Below are 26,621 nucleotides of genomic sequence, written 5' to 3' on the forward strand. Positions count from 1 at the left end.
TGAGCCTGCGTGTCTGGAGCCTGTGCTCCACAACAAGAGAGGCCACGATAGTGAGAGACCTGCGCACCATGATGAAGAGTGGCCCCTGTTCTCCGCAACTGGAGAAAACCCTCGCACAGAAACGAAGACCCAACACAGCCAAAATAAATAAATAAATAAATAAATAATACTTTAAAAAAAAAAGCTGACTTTGTTTATAAATTTATTTCTAAATATAACATCTTTAGCCTTAATGTCCTTGAGTTGCATTAGGCAAGCTTTTATAACAGTGAATGAAAAAAAATTAATATAGAAAGCTTTGCTACTGATAAATTAGGTTATGAGGTGAAAAAAGAAAAAAAAACATTTATTTTTGTACAATTTACCCATATGAATAGATATTTATTTATCCATCCATCCATCATCCATGCAGCCACCTCTGTCAGTCTATCTGTATAGCTATTATATATCTATTTTTCTACCTGCTTGTATTTTTAGATATGTATAAAGATAACTTTACGTTAAGAAGATAGACATTATTATAAGAATATCCATGTAAATCTTCTTCATAATGTATATGCATTTTATGGATCAGGTTAACAGTACACTAGTGAACACTATTAATTTTCACTACTTTTAGAAAACCTACAAGCAATAAAATTAAACAGTTGCCCGAAATTAATAAATCTGTAGCAGGGTTTTTCAGTCTTAGTACTATTGACAGTTTGGATCTGAAGTTTCTTTTTTGGGAGTGGACAAGTTTTGTCCTGTGCCTATATGATATTTATTAGGAACCCAGATCTCTCCCCACAAAATGCCAGCCCACTCCAAGTGTGACCACTATTAATATCTCCAGACATTGCCAAATGTCCCATGGGGAGCAAAAGCCTTGAATCACTGTTTTATATCTATACAGGAATAATAAAAACTGACAACCATAAATATTTATTAAATCACAGGTGCTAACATAATTTAAAGTTAAAAAACAAACAGAAAATATATTTAATAGATATGCAGATGATAATATCATTTAAAAGAATTTGCAAAGAATATGTTAATTTAGCTTCAGAAAACCAAACGTTCACATATTCACAAATTTGTTCTTTAACCCAGTTAATGATCGCTCCATCTACTAAATCACCCAAGCTAAAAAGAACTGAAGTCATTTCTTGTTTTATTTTCTTCCTTAATCCCCATATCCAGTAAATCACTGAAGTATTTGTTATTCCACCTTGGAAAGATGGCTAGAATCTCATCCCCAGCTACCCTGTATTCACTGCCACCATCATCTCTTGCTTGGCAAGAATTTCCTTACTTTTCTCTCTCTACCAGCCTCTTATCATCCTGCCCCATTTTTACACTGAAACCAGGCAGATAATTCTACAAAACAAATCACAGCCTCATTCCTATAGACAGTGCCATTAAATCCCTGCTGCCTGGAAGATAAAATTTGGAATTCCTACATTACCTTTTTTCCAGTTGTATCTCCTGTCCTCCTGGCCTCATTTTCAGTTTGGGACTTTTAGACCTGTGAATACACCAGACTCTCTCGAGGCACTTTGTCATAAGACATGTTATTCTTTCTGTCTAGATGGCAAAATCGTGCCTTATTAACATATTCAGTTCCTGAGTCTGAATAGAGAGGATTTCATAGCAAGGAATATCATGCAATCTGAAATTGCTTGATTCCTAAATTTCAGATATCAAGTGGTAAAATATGTAGACATAAAGAGGCACCTTTGTGTGCTGCCTTGTGTTTACCATCAAATAACATCTTTTTATAACCGTTATGTTACAAGTACAATGTAAATACGGAAAACTTCACAAAACAAAAACTAGTTTCAGGAATTTATAAAGGCATACAGTCTTGTAACTGTTAGTCTACATCAAGAAATAGAACTTTGCTAGCCACCCCCAGGAACTCAACAATGTGCCTCATCCTAGTCTCAAACCCATTTCTCTACAAAAGTAACCACCATCCTTACTTTTATAAAATTGCTTTCTTGCGTTTCTTTATTTTCACCGAAGTATGCAACCTTAGACATTATTGTTTGATTTTTTTTTTTTAATTTAAGACTTTTAATTAGAGGTTCCTCTTCCCTTCCCCATACCTTATAATTTATCCATTCAAGCCTGGATGATTTTTTTTTTTTTTTTTTTTTTTTTTTTTTTTTTTTTTTTTTTTTTTAGTATGCGGGCCTCTCACCACTGTGGCCTCTCCCGTTGTGGAGCACAGGCTCCGGACGCGCAGGCTCATCGGCCATGGCTCACGGGCCCAGCTGCTCTGCGGCATGTGGGATCTTCCCGAACCGGGGCACGAACCCATGTCCCCTGCATCGGCAGGCAGACTCTCAACCACCGCGCCACCAGGGAAGCTCCCTGGCTGATTTTTTTCTGTAGAATTTTCTAGAACCTGGGTTTTCTTATTGCTTATTCATGATAGAGGTCAACATGTTCTTTTGCCCTCTCTAGTTCCTCCAAATTAGCAGCTGGATCCAGAGACTTCATCACATTCATGTTCAATGCCTTTGGTGAAACCATAGGTGGTGGTGTGTTCAGCTAGAGGCACAGAATGACTGGTTGTTATGAGAACTGTCAAGGGTTTTGAGGTTTTAACCTCCTTGCAAGCTAATGATTTAGACTGGCATTTGTGTTGGCAAAGGACTTGAGACTCTATGGCACAGCAGTCAGCATCAGTTCTTGTTTACATTGTTTCCCCTCTCTCTTGGGGCAGTTCCCATAGGTGTGATTGGGAAGTGGGCACAGGTGGGTATTGTACACAGAATGGATTTGTGTCACAGTGGAGGAACTCTGACCATAGGAAATTTCAATCTATATACACTACCACGTGGAAAATAGATAGCAAGTGGGAACCTGCTGTATAACACAGGGAGCTCAGCTCAGTGCTGTGTGGTGACTTAGATGGGTGGGATGGGGGTGGGGGAGGGAGGGAGATCCAAGAGGGAGAGCAAATATATGTATACATATAGTTGATTCACTTCATTGTACAGCAGAAACTAACACAACATTGTAAAGCAACTATACCCCAATTAAAAAATAAAAAAGAGGGCTGCTAACAAATTTGCCCTCTGCCTGGAGGGGAAAACTATCATTATATTCCATTGTTGTTTGCTACACACATCCTTGAAAAGGTAGTCTGGAACAAAAGCTGATATAAACCATGCAGAAGAACCATGCAGAATTGCCTCCTATTAATTTTCTCTATTACTGTGATATCATTTGCTGTGACCAGCCACTGATGTTAAATACCTAGAACCATTAATTCCCACCACACCCCGCAAAAAAAAATCAGAGCAATAGTGCTCTAATTTTTAAAATAAATTTTATTTTTAGAAGTTTTAGATGCATAGGTTAGTTGTAAAGAAAGTACCGAGAGTTTCCATATAGATTACACTCAGTTTCCAGTGTTGTTAACATCTTATATTAGTATGGTATATTTGTTACAATTAATAAACCAATACTGATTAATACTCATTCTGACTTTTTTCTTATTCATTAGTTGGATTACTTTATAAATACATGCCTTAAATCTATTATTTGGTTATCCAGTGTTACAACTCATATATTACTGTCCAAAGGTGACTAATGAATTTAATTTAATATTATTATGATCTCATAGATTTAAATGTGTTTCATGGAACTCAATCATTTGCTATTATTATTATCATTTTTGGAATTCAAATTCCCCAATCAGTAGCTGGGAAGGATCTCTTTCAATTGGTTCTTAAACCCTTTTGACCTGATCATAGTAATTTGTGATAACATCCTCACTACCTAGTATAATGCGATGTTTCAAATCATCTTATAAAGTTCTTGCTCCAGATACAGAATCTGAAATTGCTCCCAAAAATTTGAAAAGCAGGTATATTTCTTTTTTGAAATGTATATATATATATATCTATATCTAAAATGACTGGGATTTTAGAGCTCTGGAATAAGACAAATCTTTGTTGTTTTTAATATTTCCTTATTCACTTTTTTTGTCTATGTTCCTTTGGGCATATTATTTAACTCTAGTTTCTTTATCTGTAAAATGGAGATAATAGTACTTAAAGAGTTGATGTGACCAGGAAATGGTATAAGGCCTATAAAAATGTTTCACATACAGAAAACACTAAATAAATATGAATTAATATGATTATCAGGAATAGTTAATACCCACTTAGAAAGTTTTGACTTGCAAAAGGATATTAAATAAGAAAAACATTTTAGTACCTAGTCTCAAGACCCCTGATCTCAGTTCATATCATGTCTGCAGTCTGATTTCAGTTCATATCATGTCTGTAGTCCTTACTGTACCCACAGATATCTATAGAATACCTGCTGTGTTTGTTTGAAGTGAATATTAAGAACATTGTAAGTAACATAAGACCTTGTTGTTGGAAGAGATGACTCAAGCAAGTATTTATTCTTTGTAAATTAAGCCTTTTCTTTTCCGTTTTTACAGGCAAATATTTACACAGTTATTAAAGTGTATATTGGCAGTCTTGTAAAATTCAAGCCTGATACTTTGGCTCTACTATTTCTGAAATTACTCACCGTTTTCATTTAAAAATAACAACAGACCAGTCACAAAAGCAGTCACCTCTAACTTCTGAATCCTCAAAGGCCATTTCCCAGATGCTTTTCGAGAGAGCCAACTATTTTTATGTCATTTCATGAAGGCCCATATTCCTCGTTTACATTTTGAGAGGGGAAAAATCACATTTAAAAAAGACCTCAAACGTAAAACTGTATTGTAACTCAATTGTAGATTGAAACAGTATCAAGCATTTCTCTCATCTAAACTTTGGTAATACATAGTTACTCCTTTAGAATTAGAGAAGCAGAGTTTAATATATGATGTGCAACAGAGGCAGCATGTTAAAGAAGACAAAAGATTCTGTATTCAGAAGAAACAAGGGCAGCTAATACTGAGAGCCTGCAGTAAGCCAGGCCTTTTCTTAAACAATTTACAGAGATTTACTTCTCAAAATAATCTGGGGATTTGGGAACTTAATATCACTAGTTTACAGATAAAGAAAATGAGGCACAGAAGGATAAATCATTTACACAGTATAACACTGCTAAATACTAGAATGTGAATTTAGGCAGTGTGTTTGTTTGCTAGAGCTGCCATAACAAAATACTACAGACAGGATGGCTTAAACAGAAATTTATTTTTTCACTGTTCTGGGGGCTAGAAATCTGTGATCAAGTTGCCAGCCGGGCTGTTTGTTTCTGGTTTTCTCATTGGCTTATAGATGTCTGTCTTCTCTTTATGTCTTTTCCCATATTCTTACCTACATGTGTGTCTGTGTCCTAAATTTCTCTTCATATAAGGATACCAGTGATTGGATTAGGACCACCCTAATGACCTCACTTTAATTTAATTACCTTTTTAAAGACCATATTCCAAATACAATCACATTCTAATATACCAGGAGTTAGGTCTTCAACATATAGATTTGAGGGGTCTTAATTCAGACCGTAGCAGGCAGTCTGACTGGAGCCCACAACTTTATGCACTGTGTAGCACCAATGTTTAATTAATCAACTTTAATATCAGATGTATATTTGCTTGCATATTATTTGTGCACATTGCTAAACTACACAAAATATGTGTAACTTTTGTATAATTGAACTAACAATAGTATGATGAGGACATTGATCATCTTTTGAAGATCTTCAACTTTTAAGCATTTAGCAGAAATTTGTCCTGTAATTCAGAAGAGAAATAAAGATTAACTAACTTTTGCAAGGTCAATAATTAATGGAGACAAGAGTCAAATTAAAATCTGTCAGATTGGGGCTTCCCTGGTGGCGTAGTGGTTAAGAATCTGCCTGCCAATGCAGGGGACATGGGTTCGAGCCCTGATCTGGGAAGATCCCACATGCCATGGAGCAACTAAGCCCGTGAGCCACAACTACTGAGCCTGCGCATCTGGAGCCTGTGCTTCGCAACGGGAGAGGCCACAACAGTGAGAGGCCCGCGCACTGCGATGAAGAGTGGCCTCCGCTCGCCGCAACTGGAGAAAGCCCTCACACAGAAATGAAGACCCAACACAGCCAAAAAAAAAAAAAAAAAAAAAAAAGTTGAACCTTCAAAAAAAAAATAGAGTGGATATATGTATATGTATAACTGATTCACTTTGCTGTATACCTGAAACTAACACAACATTGTAAATCAACTATACTCCAATAAAACATTAAAAAAAAAAAATCTGTCAGATTGCAACACCCAAATTTAAACATTGTGCTGCATTGCCCTAACAAGTTTGGTTCTCTATGTAGGAACATACACATCACACATACAATATAAATAAATATTACAGTGCTTTGATTCATGTGTAGTCTCAGATGTACAAAAGTGCTGACAAACAGTATTTTTTAATTGAAGTATAGTTAATTTACTAATATTATATTAGTTTCATGTGTACAACATAGTGACTCAATATTTTTCATAGATTATACTCCATTTAAAGTTATTATAAAATATTGGCTATATTCCCTGTGCTGTATTCTTGTAACATTATTTATTTATTTATTTATTTATTTTCTGTGGTACACTGGCCTCTCACTGTTGTGGCCTCTCCCGTTGCGGAGCACAGCCTCCGGACGTGCAGGCTCAGCGGTCATTGCTCATGGGTTTAGCCGCTCCACGGCATGTGGGATCTTCCTGGACCACATGAACCTGTGTCCCCTGCATTGGCAGGCGGACTCTCAACAATTGCGCCACCAGGGAAGCCCTGTAACATTTATTTTATACATAGCAGCTTGTGCCTCTTAATCCCTTATTCCTATCTTTCCCCTCCCCCTTTCCTACTCCCCACTGGTAACCGCTAGTTTGTTCTCTAAATCTGTGAGTCTGCTTCTGCTTTGTTATATTCATTCATTTGTGGGGTTTTTTTAGATTCTATGTATAACTGATAACATACAGTATTTGTTTTACTCTGTCTGACGTATTTCATTTAGCATAATACCCCCTAGGTCCATCCATGTTGTTGCAAATAGAAAATTTGATTCTTTTTTACGAATGAGTAATATTCTATATATACCACGTGCTCTTTATCCATTCATCTGTTGATGGACACTTAGATTGCTTCCATATCTTGGCTATTGTAAATAGTCCTGCTATGAAGGTTGGGGTGCCTGTATCTTTTCAAATTAGTGTTTGTGTTTTCTTCAGGTATATACCCAGAAGTGGAACTGCTTGATCTTATGGTAATTCTATTTTCACTTTTTTGAGGAACCTCCATACTGTTTTCCATAGCAGCTGTACCAATTTACATACCTACCAACAGTGTTCAAGGGTTCCCTTTTCTCCACATCCTGCCAGCATTTGTTATTTGTAGACTTTTTGATTAGAGTCATTCTGACAGGTGTGAGATGATATCTCACTGTTGTTTTGATTTGCATTTCTCTGATGATTAGCAATGTTGAACATATTTTCACGTGCCTATTGGCCATTTATATCTCTTCTTTGGAAAAATGTCTGTTCAGGTCTTCTACCATATTGTTTTATTTTAACTGAGCTATTTGTTCTTTAGATATTGAGTTGTATGAGCTGATCAAATATTTTGGATATTAACTTCTTATCGATCATACCATTTGCAAATATTTTCTCCCATTCAACCTATGTTGTCCTTTTATTTTGTTTATGGTGTCCTTTTATTTGCAAAAGATTTTAAGTTTAATTAGGTCCCATTTGTTTATTTTTGCTTTGGTTTACTTTGCCTTAAGAGACAGACACAAAAAATTATTGCTATTATTTATGTCAGAGATTTATATCCTGCCTATGATTTCTTCTAGGAGTTTTATGGTTTCCAGTCTTATATTTAGGTCTTTAATCCATTTTGAGTTCGTTTTTGTATATGGTGTAAGAAAATTATCTAATTTCATTCTTTTACATGTAGTTCAGTTTTACAACCACTACTTATTGAAGAGACAGTCTTTTTTCCATTTTATATTCTTGCCTCCTTTGTCATAAATTAATTGACCATAGATGTATGGGTTTATTTCTGGGCTCTCTAGTCTGTACCATTGATCTATATGTCTGTTTTTGTGCCAGAACAATACTGTTTTAATGACTGTAGATTTGTAGTATAGTCTGAAGTCAGGGACCATGATACCTTCAGCTTTGTTCTTTTTTATTTATTTATTTATTTATTTTATTTATTTTATTTATTTATTTTTTGTGGTACACGGACCTCTCACTGTTGTGGCCTCTCCCATTGCAGAGCACAGGCTCCAGATGCGCAGGCTCAGCGGCTATGGCTCACAGGCCTAGCCACTCTGCAGCATGTGGGATCTTCCTTGACCGGGGCACAAACCCATGTCCCCTGCATTGGCAGGTGGACTCTCAACCACTGTGCCACCAGGGAAGCCCCAGCTTTGTTCTTTATTCTCGAGATTGCTTTGGCTATTCCTCTTAGAACTGCTTTTCTTGTGTTGCATAAATATTGGAATATTGTGTTTTCATTTTCATTTGTCTCAATGTATTTTTAAAAATTTCTACTTTGATGTCTTCATTGTCCCACGGTTGTTTAGTAGTATGTGGTTTAGCCTTCATGTGTTTGTGTTTTTTTCCCATTATTTTATCTTGTAATTGTTTTCTAGTTCCATACTGTTGTGGTTGGAAAAGGTGCTTGATATGATTTCAATCTTAAATATAAAGAGGTTGCTTAGTTGCCTAACATGTGATCTATCCCGGAGAATATTTCATGTTCAGTTGAAAGTAATGTTTATTCTTCTGTTTTGGGGTAGGATGTTCTATATATACCTATTAAGTCTATATGATCTAATGTGTCAATTAAGACCAGTGTTTCCTTATTGATTTTCTGTCTGGATAATTTATCCATTGATGTAGGTCAGCCCTACTATTATTTTATTATTATCAATATCTCTCTTTATGTCTGTTAATATTTGCTTTATGTATTTAGTTGCTCCTGTTTTGGGTGCATAAGTATTTACAAGTGTTATACCTCTTGTTAGATTGAGCCTTTTATCATTTTGTAATGCCCTTCTTTGTCTCCTGTTACAGTCTTTGTTTTAAGTTGTATTTTGTCTATTATAAATATCGTTATTCTAGCTTTGTTTCTGTTTTCCTTTGCATGGGATATCTTTTTTCCATCCTTTCACTTTTAGTTTGTGTGTATGTATATTTAGATCTGAAGTGAATTTTGTATAGGCAGCACATATATGGGTACTCTTTTATTTGTTGGGGAGGGGTTGTTTGTTAGTTTTGTTCTTTTCTTCAGTCAGCCACATATGTCTTTTGATTGGGGCATTTAGTCTATTTATACTTAACATAATTATTGATAAGTATACTTATTGCCATTTTGTTAATTGTTTTCTGATTGATTTAATAGTTCTTCTCTGTTCTGTCCTTCTTCTCTTCTCCTATTCCTTTGTGATTTGTGGACTCTCGTTAGTGCTGTATTTGCATTTCTTTTAATTTATATTTTTGTGTATCTGTTGTAGGATTTTGGTTTTAGTTTGCCATGGTGTGTGTGTGCAATCCCTTCAAGAGTAGAGTCTCAGTTTCCCACAGCCCTCCTGCTCTTTCAGATGTAAGCTCTGCTGCTTTTTAAAGCCAGATGTTATGGAGTCTTCCCAGTGCAGGCTCCACAGCCTGGGGAGCCTTATGGCCTCAGCCTCCTTGCTCCTCAGGGGGACCTTCATGGTTGTGATATCCCACTACTTGTGCGTGGCCACACCAATGGTGAGAGTTCTAATCAGACCTCATCTCTGCCCCTCATACTCATCTCAGTGTGTCCTTTTCTTTGAATCTTTAGTTGTAGAAAACCTGTTCTTCTAGCCTTCAGGTATTTTTGAGAGAGAATTTTTGTGTATATATTAGTAGCTTTGGTGTGTCCATGGAAGGAGGTGAGCTCAGGATTTTCCTACTTCACCATCTTGATCCAGAAACACTAAATCTCAATACTATATTTTAGATAATTATAAAAGAGTATTAAAATTTCAATTTGGATTTGAGGTTTAAAAATATAATCCAACCTGTATAAACACATGGGAAAAATATTTTAAATTAGAGATGATGGAAATTTTAACAGTACAGATTTTCTTTTTGAAATATGGACACTTAAAATTGAGATTTGTGTGTGATTATGTAAGTGGATTTACAAAAGCTCCCAATTTAATTTGTACAATCTAATTCTAGTGTAAAATGTCTATGATATGGCAGTATAGCCGAGATAAGGTCAGGAGATGAAGGACCAATTGGGAATGTAGATCTGAAGGGGGACTATTAAGAACCCTCTGGCCAGCTAATAAAGATATAGAGGACAAAGAAAAAAGGTGATTACTTTGAGAGAGGTGAGATAAGTAGTTCTCTTTTCAATGGAACTATGGTATTCACTGCAAGGAAGTCATGAGTTGAAAGCTGGCTAGGTGGCCAGTGATAAATGACTAGCCTGTAGATTTCTTAGAGAGTAGGGGAGGTAGGAGTACTAGCACATAAGAGACTGACTGGTAACAGCTGAGAGATTTCGGTTTTGCTGGGAAGAACTGGATTAGATTCTCTGTCCCTTGAGTGTTGTTTCATGCTGTGTAAAATGAGCATGAATTTAAATCTACCACAGTCAGGTACCTGACATTTTGCATTACTCTATTTTCCCAAATCTAATTAGATCAGACTCTGAGCTCCTGCTTGTCAGTATGGTCTAATCATTGGATTTTTAAGGAAAGTGGGAAAACTGAAAGCAAGATTCTAAAGCCAAATACTCTATAATATTTGGAGGTTTCACATGTGAGTTAGATATTTGACAGTCAATTTCTATCTCTATGCAACAGGAATACTGTTGCTATATATTTACTATTTTTTTGTGGTAAATTTCTTAATATCTTATCATAGTTAAGAATATCCTCTGCTTTAGAAATTCCCAGATTTGCTGTAAGGGCAGAGACAGAAATTAATTGCCTAGGGAAACTTAATGGAAAGCCCTACTGTCAGAGAGGCTACAATTTGCTACTACATTTGTCACCATCAGAGAACACATAAATTCTGCGGTCATTATGAGCAGAAGGGGCTTTTCTCCCAATCCCCCACTCCCATAGTTTTCTGCTCCCCACTATTCTCTGTGATACTACAGATTTATTTAATTCAAGTCTACTGATCATAAGTAATCACTATTATATTTGTGTACATCTTGACTAATGGAATATGCTAGTATTACTTGTGTATAATACCTAATTGGGTATTAGTGCATAAGGCACTGGAGTAGAAGTTAGGAATTCAGAACTATTTTGACTTTCTACAGAAAGTCTTGACAAAAGTGAATAGATATATTTTCAAAGAGGTATATTTTCAAAGGTGCCTATATTAAAGAAAAATAACAAGGAATTGATGTATAATTTGAGTAGGAAAAAATCTAGAAAACACTGTTTTACATATTTATCCAAGAATGTATTGTTGATTTTAATATGTGTAAAATTTTCCCTAAACACTGATTAAATATTCAGAAATTGTGAGGTACTGCAATCAGTTGAATCTTAAGGTACATGAAGGAACATTTAAGGAACTATTTGCTATTCCCACTAAGTACAAAATTAGAGAAAATCAACTGTAATTAAAGAATAAGAGAATTGTTTCAAATACAAAAAAAAAAAATCAACAGTGGTTATAAGAGTTGTGAAATGCAATAGAAATTTAGAAATAATAAAGACTGATTTTTCTGGAATGATCTGAAGGTAAATGGAAAGCCCAGTGCAGCAGTACAATCTCTTCTAATCTTTGGTTGAATGGCACCCACTGAAAATACTTGGGAGCTTATAACTGCAGATTTAACGTTTTTTTTCTTAAAATATTATGTGGGAAAAATGGTTATGGATTCCTGTCCTTCAGAACAAACCATGCATTTTTTTCTAAGCTTATTGCTAATATGTTATGAGAAGTTGGTCAGATTTCTTTCATTTTTTCATTTCTTTTGATTTCCATCATCAAATGCCATGAACAACAAATTGTCCCTTGGATTAAAAGAGTTTTGAAGCATTTAAAAGTTTAATGATCGTCAATGGTATTCACTCCTTGAACAAAGTAGCTGTGGAAGCATACATTGACAATGGAAATCAATCAGTTTTAGTCAGCAGCAGTTTGCATCACAAGGAGAAATATGTCTGTAGGTGGATATTCAGTCTTCATTTGACAAAATAGGCAGTTTCCTGGGACTAACCATACTGAAGCAGAACCAGAGCCAGGGTTTTCTCTTTTCTGGTGCATTCTGATGATTTCTACTTACCACTGTGGTCCTTGGACACAAGTCATGATTGTGTTGTTCAAAGAATGTTTTTTTTATTATCAGAATGTTCATAAAATCATTTTCGATGGAAAACAATATCTAAAAAGACCTTAAGCATTGCATTCTCCTTTTTAATTCAACAGTCATTATTGAATCTCTTTTCAGTGCCAGGGTCTGTACTAAGGGCTATAACATACACAGAAACAATATAAGGAACCAATTCGTTAATTTAGGAATAAATTTCAAGTTGAAGAGGCAAAATATAAACATACTGAAGGTCACACAACAAAGAGGTTAAAAGCAATCGTTCTTATGTTATAAATATTTTTGTCTTCAACTCCGATTGTCCACAGATAGTTCATCTGCCTTGGCTATTAGCAGAGATAACAGTGTTTGTAATAGCTAGCAGTTGCTGAACCCTTACAGACATTTGTCTTATATCTTCTAATCCTTATAACACCTTTATAAGAGATGTATTGCTATTTATTTTTTAAAGATGAAGAAACTGAGGCTCAGAGAGGATAAACATCTTGATCAACACCACAAAGTTAGAAAGCATAGTCTGGCTTTGCCTAGTAGTTGAGCCCACATTTCTTACCATTATACTTTCCACAGATAAGTCCATATGCTTAAAACTTGTTTTTATTTTTATAAAAATTTTTGAGACATTTTAAAGTCTTGTGCTGCTCACATTCTTTCTAAGGGCTGACAAGAAAAGAACGATGGATAACTAACATGATTATGTGACCTAATCAGACATTGTAAGCTTAACTGACCATTAGGTATCTCTTGACTTTTTACCCAGATTTCTTAGTGACCTGCCGATATTAATTCATAAGCATGTTACTGACCCTTTTTCATTATTAAGCAATCCTGCCATTACTAAGTTGCTTCCTGTAATTTTATTTGCAATCAGTATGCCTGGTAGCTCATGTTATCTGCAGTGGAGTTTCCCATTGAGATGTTTCAAGATATTTGTTCCCAGAAAGGTTTTAAGAGTACCTGCAAGAATGTGACTCTGAATTCCAGAAAACAGAAAACTTAGGAGGACAAAATCAAGGCATACTTGTGGCTTTTAAATATAAGAATTTTATATTCATCTCCCATAATTCTTTAAAAATTCTTTGATTCCATGAGCCCCTCCAGATATAAATCTTGGGTTGAGGGATTTGTTATAATCTTTTTCCTCTTAATATTTACATTATTTGCCGTGTAGGAGTTAGTGGTATGTGGGATGAGTGAATAGGACCTTCACCATCATTATTAGCAAATAATTCATCATGAATGAATTACATATCACCTACTCATGGACGGCTTTGTTCAAAAGGGTTTGAACATATGCCTTCTCAGCATTAACATGTCATGATGCCCAGAGTTCCCACTGCAAGAGGATTATTTGTTAAGCTAATGGTTAAGTTACATGCATTATTTTGCAAGACCAGAGGGTAATAAATAAGCAGAATGTGTAATGAAAGAGACTCATTTTCTACACAAGAATCTCAATTAAAACAGTAAATCCCTCCAGTCCCAGAATCTGGACAAGGGAGTAGCTGTTGCTATTAACGGGACCTTTTATGAAGATAATAAAAATGTTTCTAAGAATAATTTAATGCACACTTTGGAATGAGGAGTACATACATTTTACAATGCAATTAATTCAAATATTTATACACTAAATACTATGTGAAAACAAAGATGCTTTTAGTTATATTTTACTTTCTCATGTAGCTGAGGGCACTTGGAGCATCCTTTTCTAAAATTAGTTGATTTTTCTCTATATTTTCACCATTGTTCTTGGCTTATATCCATAACACTTTTTATACTAAAGCCTTCATTATTTGCAGGTTATTTGTAGCCTCTGCTAATGTGTGGTCTAAAAGCCATGCCAAATGGTACATTTTTATCAATTAATAGCTAAAAAGAATTTACCCCTCTAATAAACACTGCAGAATTGCCTACTGACATTGTGTCTTTGCTCATAAAGCTCTTCATTTTCCTGAGTGTGCTTCACCTGTGTTTTCTCTGATAATCCCATCAATGTGACCTTCTATCCTAAGATAAGCCAATAGATTTTTACAGTTTTTGTTAAAAAGATCCACTTCTTAGGTGAAGTTAGAGCTAATGGTGAGTCTGTTAGGAAGAATGATGGATATTATAATATGTTTTAGACATAGGATTGATAATATATCCTCTGCCCCAACATTTATTAAAGTGCTATTATTGTAACCTAGAGCAGCTGATAATAATTATATACAAGCCAAAAAATAAATTGTTTTTATAATGAATGAAATAATTTTACTTTTTAGACCAAATGATATTAGAAAGTGTTTATGATCTCTCTTTTAAGAACTCAAAGGGGTAACAGCACAATCATTGAAACAGTGGTTGAAGGAGAACTTGTAGGGCTCTAGGGCTCCACTATTCCAGGCAAGTGTGATTTTAAAACAAATTGTAACATGCAAACAATGCATGCCACTACTGATCTTTAACCCCTCTTCCCATTCCCCAGAGCATTCATCTCTTCAATCCAAACTGCTCAGTGTCCCAGAAATTCCCGTTGTGACATAGAGTTCCCAATTTGATGACAGACATGAGTAGTTTCATGTGTCCCTTGCCTTTTTGTTGCCACCTTTGCTCTATTAGCATTCTACTCATCACGATGATGAGTGGTAGCATGTTTATCCTTAAGAATTGTGGACCTGGGGACTTCCCTGGTGGCTCAGCAGTTAAGAATCCGCCTGCCAATGCAGGGGACATGGGTTCGAGCCCTGGTCTGGCAAGATCCCACATGCCGCGGAATAGCTAAGCCCATGCACCACAACTACTGAGCCTGCACCCTAGAGCCCGTGAGCCAAAACTACTGAAGCCCGTGCACCTAGAGCCCATGCTCTGCAACAAGAGAAGCCACAGCAATGAGAAACCTGTGCACTGCAACAAAGAGTAGCCCCTGCTCGCCGCAACTAGATAAAGCCTCTGAGCAGCCAAAAAAATAATTAATTAATTTAAAAAAAAAAGAATTATGGACCTGGGACAATATACATGGAGGCCTACATATTGTGGGGCTTATTGTTTATTATAAATCAAGCAAATGTTAGTCAATAAAATAAGTTATATCCTCCCATTTTGATGGATATATCTTTATAACAACCTGGAAAGCCAAGTGAAATTTTAGAATTTTTGGACTCCTCAGGGATATGGTGGCATAGAGAGAGATGACCTCCAGCTTCCAGCCCCTCTTCACCTAGTTCTATCCAGTTTTATGAGAGGTCTTGCACACAAGTGAATGGACACTCTAGTCCACACATCCAGGATCCATACACTCTCCCCTTACACATCTGCACCTGGACCACCCATCTTTCTTAACTGTATGCAAATTGGTAGCACAGTCTGTGGTCTGGGGGACAGAACAGAACTGGGAAATATGATATTAGAGACCCTGTACTCGGGGTGGGGAGTGGCTTTTGAGGAATGGAATTCTGGGTTCGCAGGGTTTTGGAGAATGATCTGTCTAGAAGAGGGCATTGCAGGATGCGAGTGGGTACTCCTCTGGACTCCGTAGACTACCTAGTGGTGAAGGTATGGCCAGAAAAGGGCCAGAGTGTTCAGCAAACATTTGTTGGTTTCTTACTAAGTACTAGCACTATTCTGGCCCCCTGGGAAACATGAGTGAACAAATCAAAATGTTTGCCCTTATAGTGCTTATATTCTGGGAAATAGAGAAAAAGACTATAAATACTAAATATAGTAAATATATAAACTATATAGTATGTTAGAGTGTGAGAAGTACTGTAGAAACAATAAAAATCAGAGCAATGAAAGATGGGAGGGTTGCCATGTTAAATAGATCAGTCAGGCTTGGCCTCAACTGAAAAGGTAGATTTGAGCAAAAACTTGAAGACAGTGAGGAAATCAGCCAAGAAGATAACAAGAGGGAGAGAAGCTCAGGCCCTTAAAAGTACAGTGAGCACCTCGAGGTAGGACCATGCTCAGCATGTTGAAAGAACAACAAAGAGACCAGCAAATCTGGAAAGAGTGAGCAAGGTGTAGAGTTAAAAAGAGAAGTCAGAAAAAGAATGATAACCAGATCATACAGTGTAGCACCGTCCAGTAGAAATACAATGAGAGCCATAAAAATGTAATTTAAAATTTTCATGTAGCCACAAAAAAGGTACAAAGAAACAGGTAAAAATCAACTTTAATAATGCATCTAGTAAAAATCAGTTTATCTAAACTGTTTTCATTTCAACATGCAATCTTTGAAATCCAGAGTGTATTTTACACTGACAACACATCTCAGTTCATACCAGCTACATTTCAGTTGTTCAATAGCCACGTATGGTTAGTGGTTGCTCTACTGGAAAACACAGATATACGTTTTGACTCATCATTGAAAGAACTTTGACTATTACTCTGAGTGATTTGGGAGACATTTCAGTTTTAAGAATTGAAGTGTCATGATTTGATCTATCTTTTAAAAACATCAGGGTTAGCCTTAACTGAGAATACACCAATAGGGATCAAGAGTAGAAACAGGGAGACCTGTTACAGTAATCTTTTTTTTTTTTTTTTTTTTTGGCGGTACGCGGGCCTCTCACTGTTGTGGCCTCTCCCGTTGTGGAGCACAGGCTCCGGACGCACAGGCTCAGCGGCCACGGCTCACGGGCCTAGCCGCTCGGCGGCATGTGGGATCTTCCCGGACCGGGGCACGAACCCGTGTCCCCTGCATTGGCAGGCGGACTCTCAACCACTGCGCCACCAGGGAAGCCCTGTTACAGTAATCTTGATGAAGAATGATGGTGGCTCAGATGATACCAGTGGATGCCCTAAGTGGTTGAATTGTTAATCCTTTTAAAGATAGCACAAATAAGATGAATTGCATTTGGTGTGGGAAAGGGAAGTCAAGAATGATCCCAAGACTTTGGCCTGAATAACAGAAAGGATGGATTGACATCAACTAAGATGACCAAGACTGTTGTGAGGATGGGGAAGGAAGATAGATGTTCAGTCTTGGGAAGGTGTATCTGAGTAGCCTATGAGGCATCCAAGTGAAGATGCAGAGTAGGCTTGGTTATGAGTGTGGAGTTTAAGAGAGAGTTTGGGGATAAAAGTTTGGAGATCATCAACCTTAAAATTGGGTAAGACAAGGGGGGAAGTGTAGATAGAAGAGAGGACTAAGGACTGAGCATTGGGACATCTGGAATTAAGAGATCTAAAATAACATGAAATTGACATTAAATAATATCAAATATTTGAGCACTTTTGAATTATGTTTAATTAAAAAAATAAGATGTATATCCATTACTGTCATTATTTGCATTTTACTAAAATCTATAGCTTTAGATGAAGCCTAAAGCCTTTTTTTGTGACTTTTTTTGCTTTAAAATATCTCACAAACCTTTAAGTAATTAACTTATAGACAACTACATTTAAGCAATAGTCAAAATAAAAATTGTGGCTGTAATCAAATTAGAAACCATTATCAGTATCTAATGCATATTTTTATATATAAATATATGCATATATTCGCCAGAGATGTATAAGGCAATTGTTCTTTGATAACTATAGATTTAAACACGAATATAGCAGCTTGAAATCTGTCCCACAGTCTACAGTCTACAAACTAATGCATCTTTGTTTTATTTGTGATAAGCTTACAAATTTGTTTTTTTTAATATAAAGTTTGATGGATGGTTATGTGTTCTTACCTCATTTTAGTCTGTCGGAGAATGAGATCTTTATTCCTTTCATTATATTCAGATCTCAGATATGAGGAATGCTTTATACAATAAAATTCATTATTATTACTATAAACACGTTCATGACTTTTAAAAATATACAACTAATTCTTCAAATGAGATTCTAACCCTTGTGATCTTGTATGTCAAGGCAATTATTTATAGTATAATGTGGAAATTAGTGTATTCAATTAAAAGCTGAAAATTGGAATTAAATAACTCATTTTTATCTAAATGACTACATAAACATACTGACAAACAGTTTTTAATTATTTAACACAGGCAATTGTTTGTGTCTTTTCAGTCTATAAGAGAAGTCACAGGCTACGTGTTGGTGGCTCTTAATCAGTTTCGCTATCTGCCTCTGGAGAATTTACGCATTATTCGTGGGACAAAACTTTATGAAGATCGATATGCCTTGGCAATATTTTTAAACTACAGAAAAGATGGAAACTTTGGACTTCAAGAACTTGGATTGAAGAACTTGACTGGTAAGGAAAATATATAAAATAGCAAATGTACTCTTATTATCAATATAATAGACACACACATATGGGTGTATGGTTTCTCCAGTGTGTATTACATTGAGCGACATTATAAATCATTGAAATATATACTATTTATTCATTTTATGAGAAATGATGCCTTGCGATTCCCTTGTTTTATGTACAGATATTGTAAATGCAGTCTGACTGTATCTCTGCTGAACAGAAGTACGCTGGAAGGAAATGCTCAGTGACTGAAAACTGAGATATGAAGCAGGTTTAAGAATGCTATGTTTGGTGGTCTTAGGTGAACAGTGGACCATATCATCAAATCTCTGCAATAATACCCTAACTTTCACTTTCGTTACAGCTCAGTAAATACACAAACCATTATATCTAGTTCCACTAATCTAGCTTTTTGTATAATCCCTTATTTTCGAAAAACATATCTAATGCATTAATCCAGTTTTGATTTCTTTTATTGAGTAACTCACTAAATGCCATTAGTAATTCTTTCTCATAATGCTTTAATATCATCAGTGATTTTTTTCCCCTTAAGATTGGAAATAGGTAATTGCTAACAACTTAAATTATCATCTTGCTACAAAAAACACTTTGAGGGAATTTGTTTTGCAAGCTGGTCCTTGCAATCCCATTGATATCTTTTCAATTCATATAGTTCAGAGTTTTGGTACAGGGATTCTATTTGTGAATTTTGCCATATGTGCCTGTAACCAAAATGCATGAATAAGTAATTATATCACAGTGGGAGAAAGGAGTTTAAACTATTAATTTAATGTAAATTAATATGATCTATATATTTTGCATCAAAATATCTATTGACTTTGTGTGTGTTTGAGTCCACACAGTGGTGATGTTTCTTGATATTGGAATCTGAAATATTTTAGAAGTATTGCCTTAAAATATTAAGAAAAAGATAAGATTAATATTGTCAGGTTATTAAAATTATATGCTTTTTTTATTTACAATGGACATAAAATATATAATTTTAAGTTAGAAGTAGCTTCATAGTTATCCAGACATGAGCTAAAATTGGGATATTTTGGATGAAGAAAGGAGTGTTGATTATGTTATTTATTTTGAACATGATTGCTATAGAATTGATGACATAATGGTAAATGCAAATTGCTCAGAATTTATAGATTCTTTCATCAATATTTTTACCTTTTTTTTCTTTCAAAGATAGTCTTCTTACTGAAGAGCAGGATATTTGACTAAATTGCTACTTGCATGGAAATAATGATAGGAGGAAGATTTTTGGAAATGGAACAGATAGAGAAAAATTGAATGATTGAAATTAGGAATCTAAAAATAACATGATCTAGTTAAAACTTGCCTAGGAAGCATTGTGTTTTCTTCATGATTTTCCTCTGATTATATTAAAGAAAAATTGAATAAATTTATCTTCAAATTTTTGATACTTAAATTATGTTATTCCAAAATATGTACTATTTGAAGAATCTTTTCACACAAAAAATTAGTCTTTAAAGAGTTCTCTTATTTATTTCCACATTTAACATCAATACTATTAAAAATTAAAAAGGAGTTATTTTGTCAAACTATGCCACATTTAAACATACCTTGTCTATTGAGTGAGCTTACACCACGTCTTACTTATGATTGTGACAGTTGTTTGACTTGCTTCATATCAAAATATAACACTTATTTTAAAAATATCATTATTCCCTAAGCTGCCAAAAAACCTTATATTTTCCTGTGCAGCAGTAGAGATGGGTAATTAATAAATGAACAAAAGAATGATTTGAGTATTTAGAAAATATATGTATTTGTTCGAGTTATTATTAATTCATTTTTTGAATATGAATTAATGTAAAGTACAGTAAAATAACTGGTGGAAAATTTAGACAATTTGGGAAATTTCCAGATATTTTAATATATTTATTACATGGCTGACAATTACATGACAACATTATTCCTAGAGATAATCTAGAATCATTGATCGTATTTTAGGTAATAAGATCAAGAGTGTAACTCCAATTTTGAAAATCAGAAGTTATACAGTAAGTACGACTGTGTTTGTGTGTAAGAATGTACAAGGAAGGACAGGAGATATATAACTGTTCAGCTCTTCATCAAAGAGGAATTGAGGATAAAGTTTGCTCTACAGTAATATTTTAAAGAGTTCAGTGTTCTAGGTAACCTGATTAATGTAGCAAGCAAGCATTGGAGTTCACTTTAGGTGAGATTGTTTTCGTGTTTTGAAAAGATTTTTGTTTTATTTTGTTTGTTGATGGGCTATCCAAAGAAAATTGGTAAACTTCTTTTTCTTTTTTAATTTAATGTTATTGAAATATTAAGAGTAGGGCTACCAGGGCTAGCCTTAAATTTAGATTTACCTTGTAGAATATGAGGGGAAATAGAAAACCTGCTGAGTAGTCACATATCTCACTGCCTAACTACAGTAGTGAATTAAATTTTTAACTCAGTCTCTTTCTTTCTTTCTTTCTTTCTTTCTTTCTTTCTTTCTTTCTTTCTTTCTTTCTTTCTTTCATGTTTGGCTGTATTTGGGTCTTTCTGTGCGAGGGCTTTCTCTAGTTGCGGCAAGCGGGGGCCACTCTTCATCGCAGTGCGTGGGCCTCTCACTATCGCGGCCTCTCTTGTTGCGGAGCACAAGCTCCAGACACGCACGCTCAGTAGCGGTGGCTCACGGGCCTAGTTGCGCCACGGCATGTGGAATCTTCCCAGACCAGGCCTCGAACCCGTGTCCCCTGCATTGGCAGGCAGATTCTCAACACCTGTGCCACTAGGAAAGCCCTTTAACTCAGTTCTGAAGGGGCCAGCAGCATCAGCATCACCTGGGCACTTGTTCTACACATGCAGATTCTTGGGCTTCACCTGAGCACTAATGGATGAGAAATTCTGGGGATGCAACCCACCAAGTTTAAGGATCCCTCCAATGATTCTGATGACTATTAAAGTTTGAGAAACAATGTTCTAATTAATTAAAGATACCAAGAAATGGTAGCAAAATATCTAGTTAATCTCTTCACACTTACTCGATCCAAATAATTTTCATTCATTTATTATCTCCTGGAAGGAAGAGAAGGAATGTACAGAGAACAGATAAATTTTTGATTGAATGACAAGAAATATACTTTCGACTGGTGTGAAAATGAAAATAATATACTAGCAGCCTGGATGGAAATGTGGGTATAAAAGAGTTTGGAAATAAAAAAGATGCCAGGAATAAAATTTCTTCCGTATTACCATTTTGTCTAACACCAACTTTATGTAATGGTAAACCATTACAAGGACGATAATAATTTATTGAGAATTTTCCTTTTAAGCAAAATTTTCCTTTTGAAAACTTTCAGCAATATAAATAACAAATGCTAGTGTTGTAAAAAATAATTTTGAGATTGAGATTTTAAAGCTTTTTGATGTATCCATATTGTGTTTCTCCTGAAATCTTTTTTTGCTGTGTTGACTTTAGACTAGTATGTCTTTATAATAGTATGTATGCCTCCTGTAAACTCTATCTTTGTGTAAAAGGGATGTTTGGTTAACATGAAGACTGTCATATATAACGGTTAATAGTTGGTTACCACTTACACATATATAAATTAACTCACCACTTTACCCATTCTAACTAACTTAACTTGATGCTCACCAAAAGCTATTCCTTGGACTATGAACATTACTACAGATCTCACTTAGATACTTTTATTTTGGGTGTGACCAAAGACAAGAAACATACTTAAACATATTTTCCAGGAAGACTTGTCTTACTGCTGCCACTCACATTTCCCTGGTTCATTAGTGGTGAGGTGGGGCAGAGTGGAGAAGAGGCAGGTCCCTAGACTAAGGATATGCCACACAATCCAAAAGGGAATAAGGAACTTGTCATGGCAAGCTCTAGGTGCCCTGTTAACACTGGGTCATTCTTTTCCGGTCAAGAGAGAGAACATACTTCCATCAGTGTGTCTCTGCAGGCATATAATCACCTCGAGGCCACTGGGAATGACACTGCTGCATCAGAGGACAGAGCTGGACAGAATTCATTATTATTTCCTCTTTTAAGGTCACTTGCATGTGGCTGTTGTTCTTATTAATCATTCCCAGTGATGATGTTCTGATAATTTTTTTATCAGCTCCTTCTTAGCCAAATACTCCTTTTTGAAATTCAAACCAACATTTAATATAATATACTTACAACCTTAAGTTGATGAGCTCCTACTTGTTTAGTCACCTTTCTGGCCAAAATATAAAGGTTATTTCATTATATGGGACATAAAAAATGCTATTATTTTTCCCTTTTATAATTTATAAAATTACCTCATCTGTTAGTAATGGTGGACAGTATTATACAATTTCATCAATATATTATATTGTAGATATGAAGGAATCTTTGAGAAGTATCTGTGTACTTATATATATTCTAGTATGCATATCCTATTTATAATGATGATAAACCAGGTACAAATATTTTTATTTATTATTTATTTATTTATTAATGGCTGTGTTGGGTCTTTGTTGCTGCATGCAGGCTTTCTCTAGTTGCAGTGAGTGGGGGCTACTCTTCGTTGCAGTGCACGGGTTTCTCACTGCAGTGGCTTCTCTTGTTGTGGAGCCAGGCTCTAGGCATGCGGGCTTCAGTAGTTGCAGCACACAGGCTCAGTTGCTCTGCGGCATGTTGGATCTTCCCAGACCAGGGATGGAACCCGTGTCCCCTGATGTTGGCAGGTGGATCTTAGCCACTGCACCACCAGGGAAGTCCGGTACAAATTTAATACAGGAATATGTTCATTTTTCTTAACAAATTTCACATTGAAGAATATTTGAATTTTCACCTTATGAATTATGAGAATATATCTTTTGAATGGGTGAAATTTAGGATGATACAAATACACAGTTTATATTTTCCAAGTGTTAGCCAAATGTGCTACATATTTTTAGACCTACAGCTTCATATATTAATGCCTTTAATATATTATGGCTATTCTAATTGTTTGGTTAACTGTGTCACCTCAGTTAGATTATTATTTGAGATGTGGACAAAAAAAAAGTAACCAAAATATAAAATGCTTAAGTTATTTTGAGAGTCCACAATAATAAGGGTGTATTAAATTTACTGAATTCTGACAGACTCAAAGTTAAATGCTTAGTCTAGGAGATACAACATCTGAACTGATGAAACACTTGAACAGTGTCACATCTCAGCATTACATCTGAATGTCTGCCTTCAAGTATGCAAAGGCTATTAAGTAAAATAGTTCACCAAAGTAATGCAGCACTTTTTAAGTTTTAAATTTCTTAACCCCCTTTGGCATTATTTGTAATGATCAAATAAATAATCTAATTTTGAAATAGACAGGCCACCTGTAACTGACTCAGTGTATATCAAAGAACATGGATGTGGAATCAGAAAAATCTCTGTTTAAATGTCATATCATCACATAAGAGTCCACGTCTCACTGAAATTTAGTTTCTACATTGTTAAAACCGAGAGAAAAATTCCACCTCAGAGTGTTAGTTATAGGCACTAACAAAATAAAGCAGGGAACTTGTCAACCACAGTACCTTTCTCACAGAGGATGCTTAGGAAATCTTAGTTCTGTTATTGTATTGTTTTTAGCTTTCCTTTGTGTCAACACACTGACAAAACAATTGTACCCGTTTCTGCATATTCAAATAGGTTCCTGTTGCTTCATTGGGGCTCTGACAAGTGATTTGTTTAGACAAAAAGATGCTCCAAATTTCAGCATTTCTTCTGATACCACTTTGAAATTACTTTAAGTATAAGCTCTCTTCTTCGGTGGTGAGAAGCCTGTGGCTTTTCTCTGTCTACTTGCAGTATGATTGCTGCCTTCAGTACTTCACAGCTCTTCTCTCTAGTCTTTCAGTGTCTCACCCCAAGCACCTGTTGCCCTAGCCCTTCATTTCAAATTCCCAGCATCATGTTTCACCCTTCATTGGCCCTGACATTTGTCTTAACCAAGACAAGAGACATATTCATTCTAAGTTCTTTTACTGACACTAGAGTCTCTAAGCATTCTTCAGCAGCTCTGTGAAAGGTCTTAGTAATGTATGAGTGGCTTCAACCAGCCTAGTTCAGGGACTGCTGTTAAATATGATGTTTGACAAAAGTACTACCAATATTTACATAAGAAGAAGCACTCAGCATATTGTGATATCTGCAGGAAAAAAAAATGATTCCAAGAATACTCTTAGCTTAAGTTAAATTACTTGGAAAATGATTTGATCAAAACTAACCTATAGTGAGAATGTTGTGAGTCAGATGAAATCAGTGAAGAGTGGTGCATTCTTATGAAGGTGTCAATTTTTAGATCAGGTCCGCAATTTCTAAAATTGATACTCTAATCAGTATTTTTTAAAGAAGAATTTTTTCTTGTCATATCAAACAGTGTGTATTAACTAGAAAAGGAAAATGATAACAATATGTTTATATGTATAAGTAAAACAGAAATATAATTGAAAGAAAATGTTATAAATATGGGATAAGATACTGTGACCATTTCAGCAAATTTCTAGGACTCATTCTCAGCTTTAGAGTACTGATGAGTGAATTTATGAAATTGAATGAAGGTAAAATGGGAATATCTCCTTCTGCTATATGACTGATCAGAGAGGAGATTGTTACTGGAGAAATGAGACATGAGAAGAGGGACTTTCAGGGAACAGAACCATTTTTTCTCCACTAGTCATCATGTTTTCAATCACTAGTACTAAGAAAATCTACTCAGCCCATAAAAAGCACCCCTCTTGATTTATATCCCATTCAGTGTTCCTGAAAATGTCCCATTCTGTGAGCTACATTCTTTTTCATCCCTATAGCATTCTTAGGAAAAATTTGGGGAAAAACTAGCATTATGGGAGCCTCTCAGGAAAAGTCCCTGCTTGAGACTTTAAACCTCTGTCATTATTCTTTCTTGTCTCTAAGATACACCAAGATCTGTATGTTCCCCTCCCTAAGAGAAAGCATATATATTCTAAGAAAGCATATAAGGTCAACAAATTCCCTTATTAAAGCTCATTTGTTGAGAAACCATGCTTGTTTGCTTATGACATTTAGAGATGGAGGAAAGTCTTTGCTCCTCAGAGTCTTAAATGTAGTAAGAGAAATTGATTTGTTATACCATAAGTCCGTGATTTCACTCTGAAAAAAAAAAAGCAAAGATATCAGAATAGCTACCTCATCTTTACCCCAGGACATTAGCTTTGCCAGGTGTGAGATACTCAACTGAATAGAGTTGGCAAATTCTCTGCATCACTCCCAGTCACCAAACAACATTGGGGCCAGAAGCATTGCTTCATGACACATCAGAACTCGAGAAGCAGTGTAAGTGATATTTGGGGATAGCCTGCAACTGTATTTGAGTGGGAATAAAGAACTTGTGGAGTCCTTCACAAGTTTAGTGAGAGGAGACAGCCCCAAGCTTGGCAGACCCCAAAACTCTCAGCCAGAGATAAGAAATGAGGCTACATGTTGTTCTCTTCCCATGTTTACCAAAGGCATGATACTGATAATTTCCCAGGTTGTCATGGAGTTTCAACATTACAAAATGCTTTCAAAATGCTTTTCTTTGTTTCGCACACAGCTGGAAAGTATCTTTATTGTAATTTTACATCTAGGAAATGAGGCTTAAAGTGTTGTGGCTAATAAGGAATAAGGGCACCTTATTCTAGAATCTAGACCTATTTTTCATCTCTTCATATTGTGCCATTGCTAAGAAATATTTAGGACAATTTCTCTAGGTGAGGCCATAGTCAGTGAAATATTAAAATGGCTGTAAACACAAACAATCCAAACTTTAAACAGCAGACATGAAAGTTGTGTTTTAGAAAGAACTTCCTGATTTTAATTGTTATATAATACTTGGATACATCATGAATGTATGCATGGGAAATGGTGGTAAGTTGACAATGAAATACAAGCAAACACATAAAATGACAATACGATAAATACTGGATTTGACTTTAAAGTATCAGATCTATTAACTAATTTCAAAGCTACTGCCATTCTACTACAGCTTTTTAAAACTAGAAGTTACTGAACTCTTAGCCATAACTCAAACGTTTATTAATAGACTCCATTTTACTGGTAAAAGTTAAGGATTCTTTTGGAAAATGATGCCAATTCAAATATTTGTTAGCTTTGTTTT

General features: G+C 35.4%; 1 protein-coding gene across 2 annotated transcripts in view; it reads left to right on the forward strand.

Moving 5' to 3' along the window:
- The window catches only part of ERBB4 (erb-b2 receptor tyrosine kinase 4), a gene marked incomplete at both ends in the record, with an annotated part of 1,160,630 nt that overhangs the window by 601,290 nt on the left and 532,719 nt on the right, over nucleotides 1–26,621 (forward strand). For both annotated transcript variants that reach the window (XM_079710036.1, XM_079710037.1), the window contains one exon: nucleotides 18,276–18,462. In XM_079710036.1, coding sequence (XP_079566162.1) covers nucleotides 18,276–18,462 — 187 coding nt within the window. The remainder of the gene's footprint in view (nucleotides 1–18,275; nucleotides 18,463–26,621) is intronic.

The sequence above is a fragment of the Hyperoodon ampullatus genome (genome assembly GCF_949752795.1).
Source record: "Hyperoodon ampullatus genome assembly, chromosome: 8".
Lineage (NCBI taxonomy): Eukaryota > Metazoa > Chordata > Mammalia > Artiodactyla > Ziphiidae > Hyperoodon > Hyperoodon ampullatus.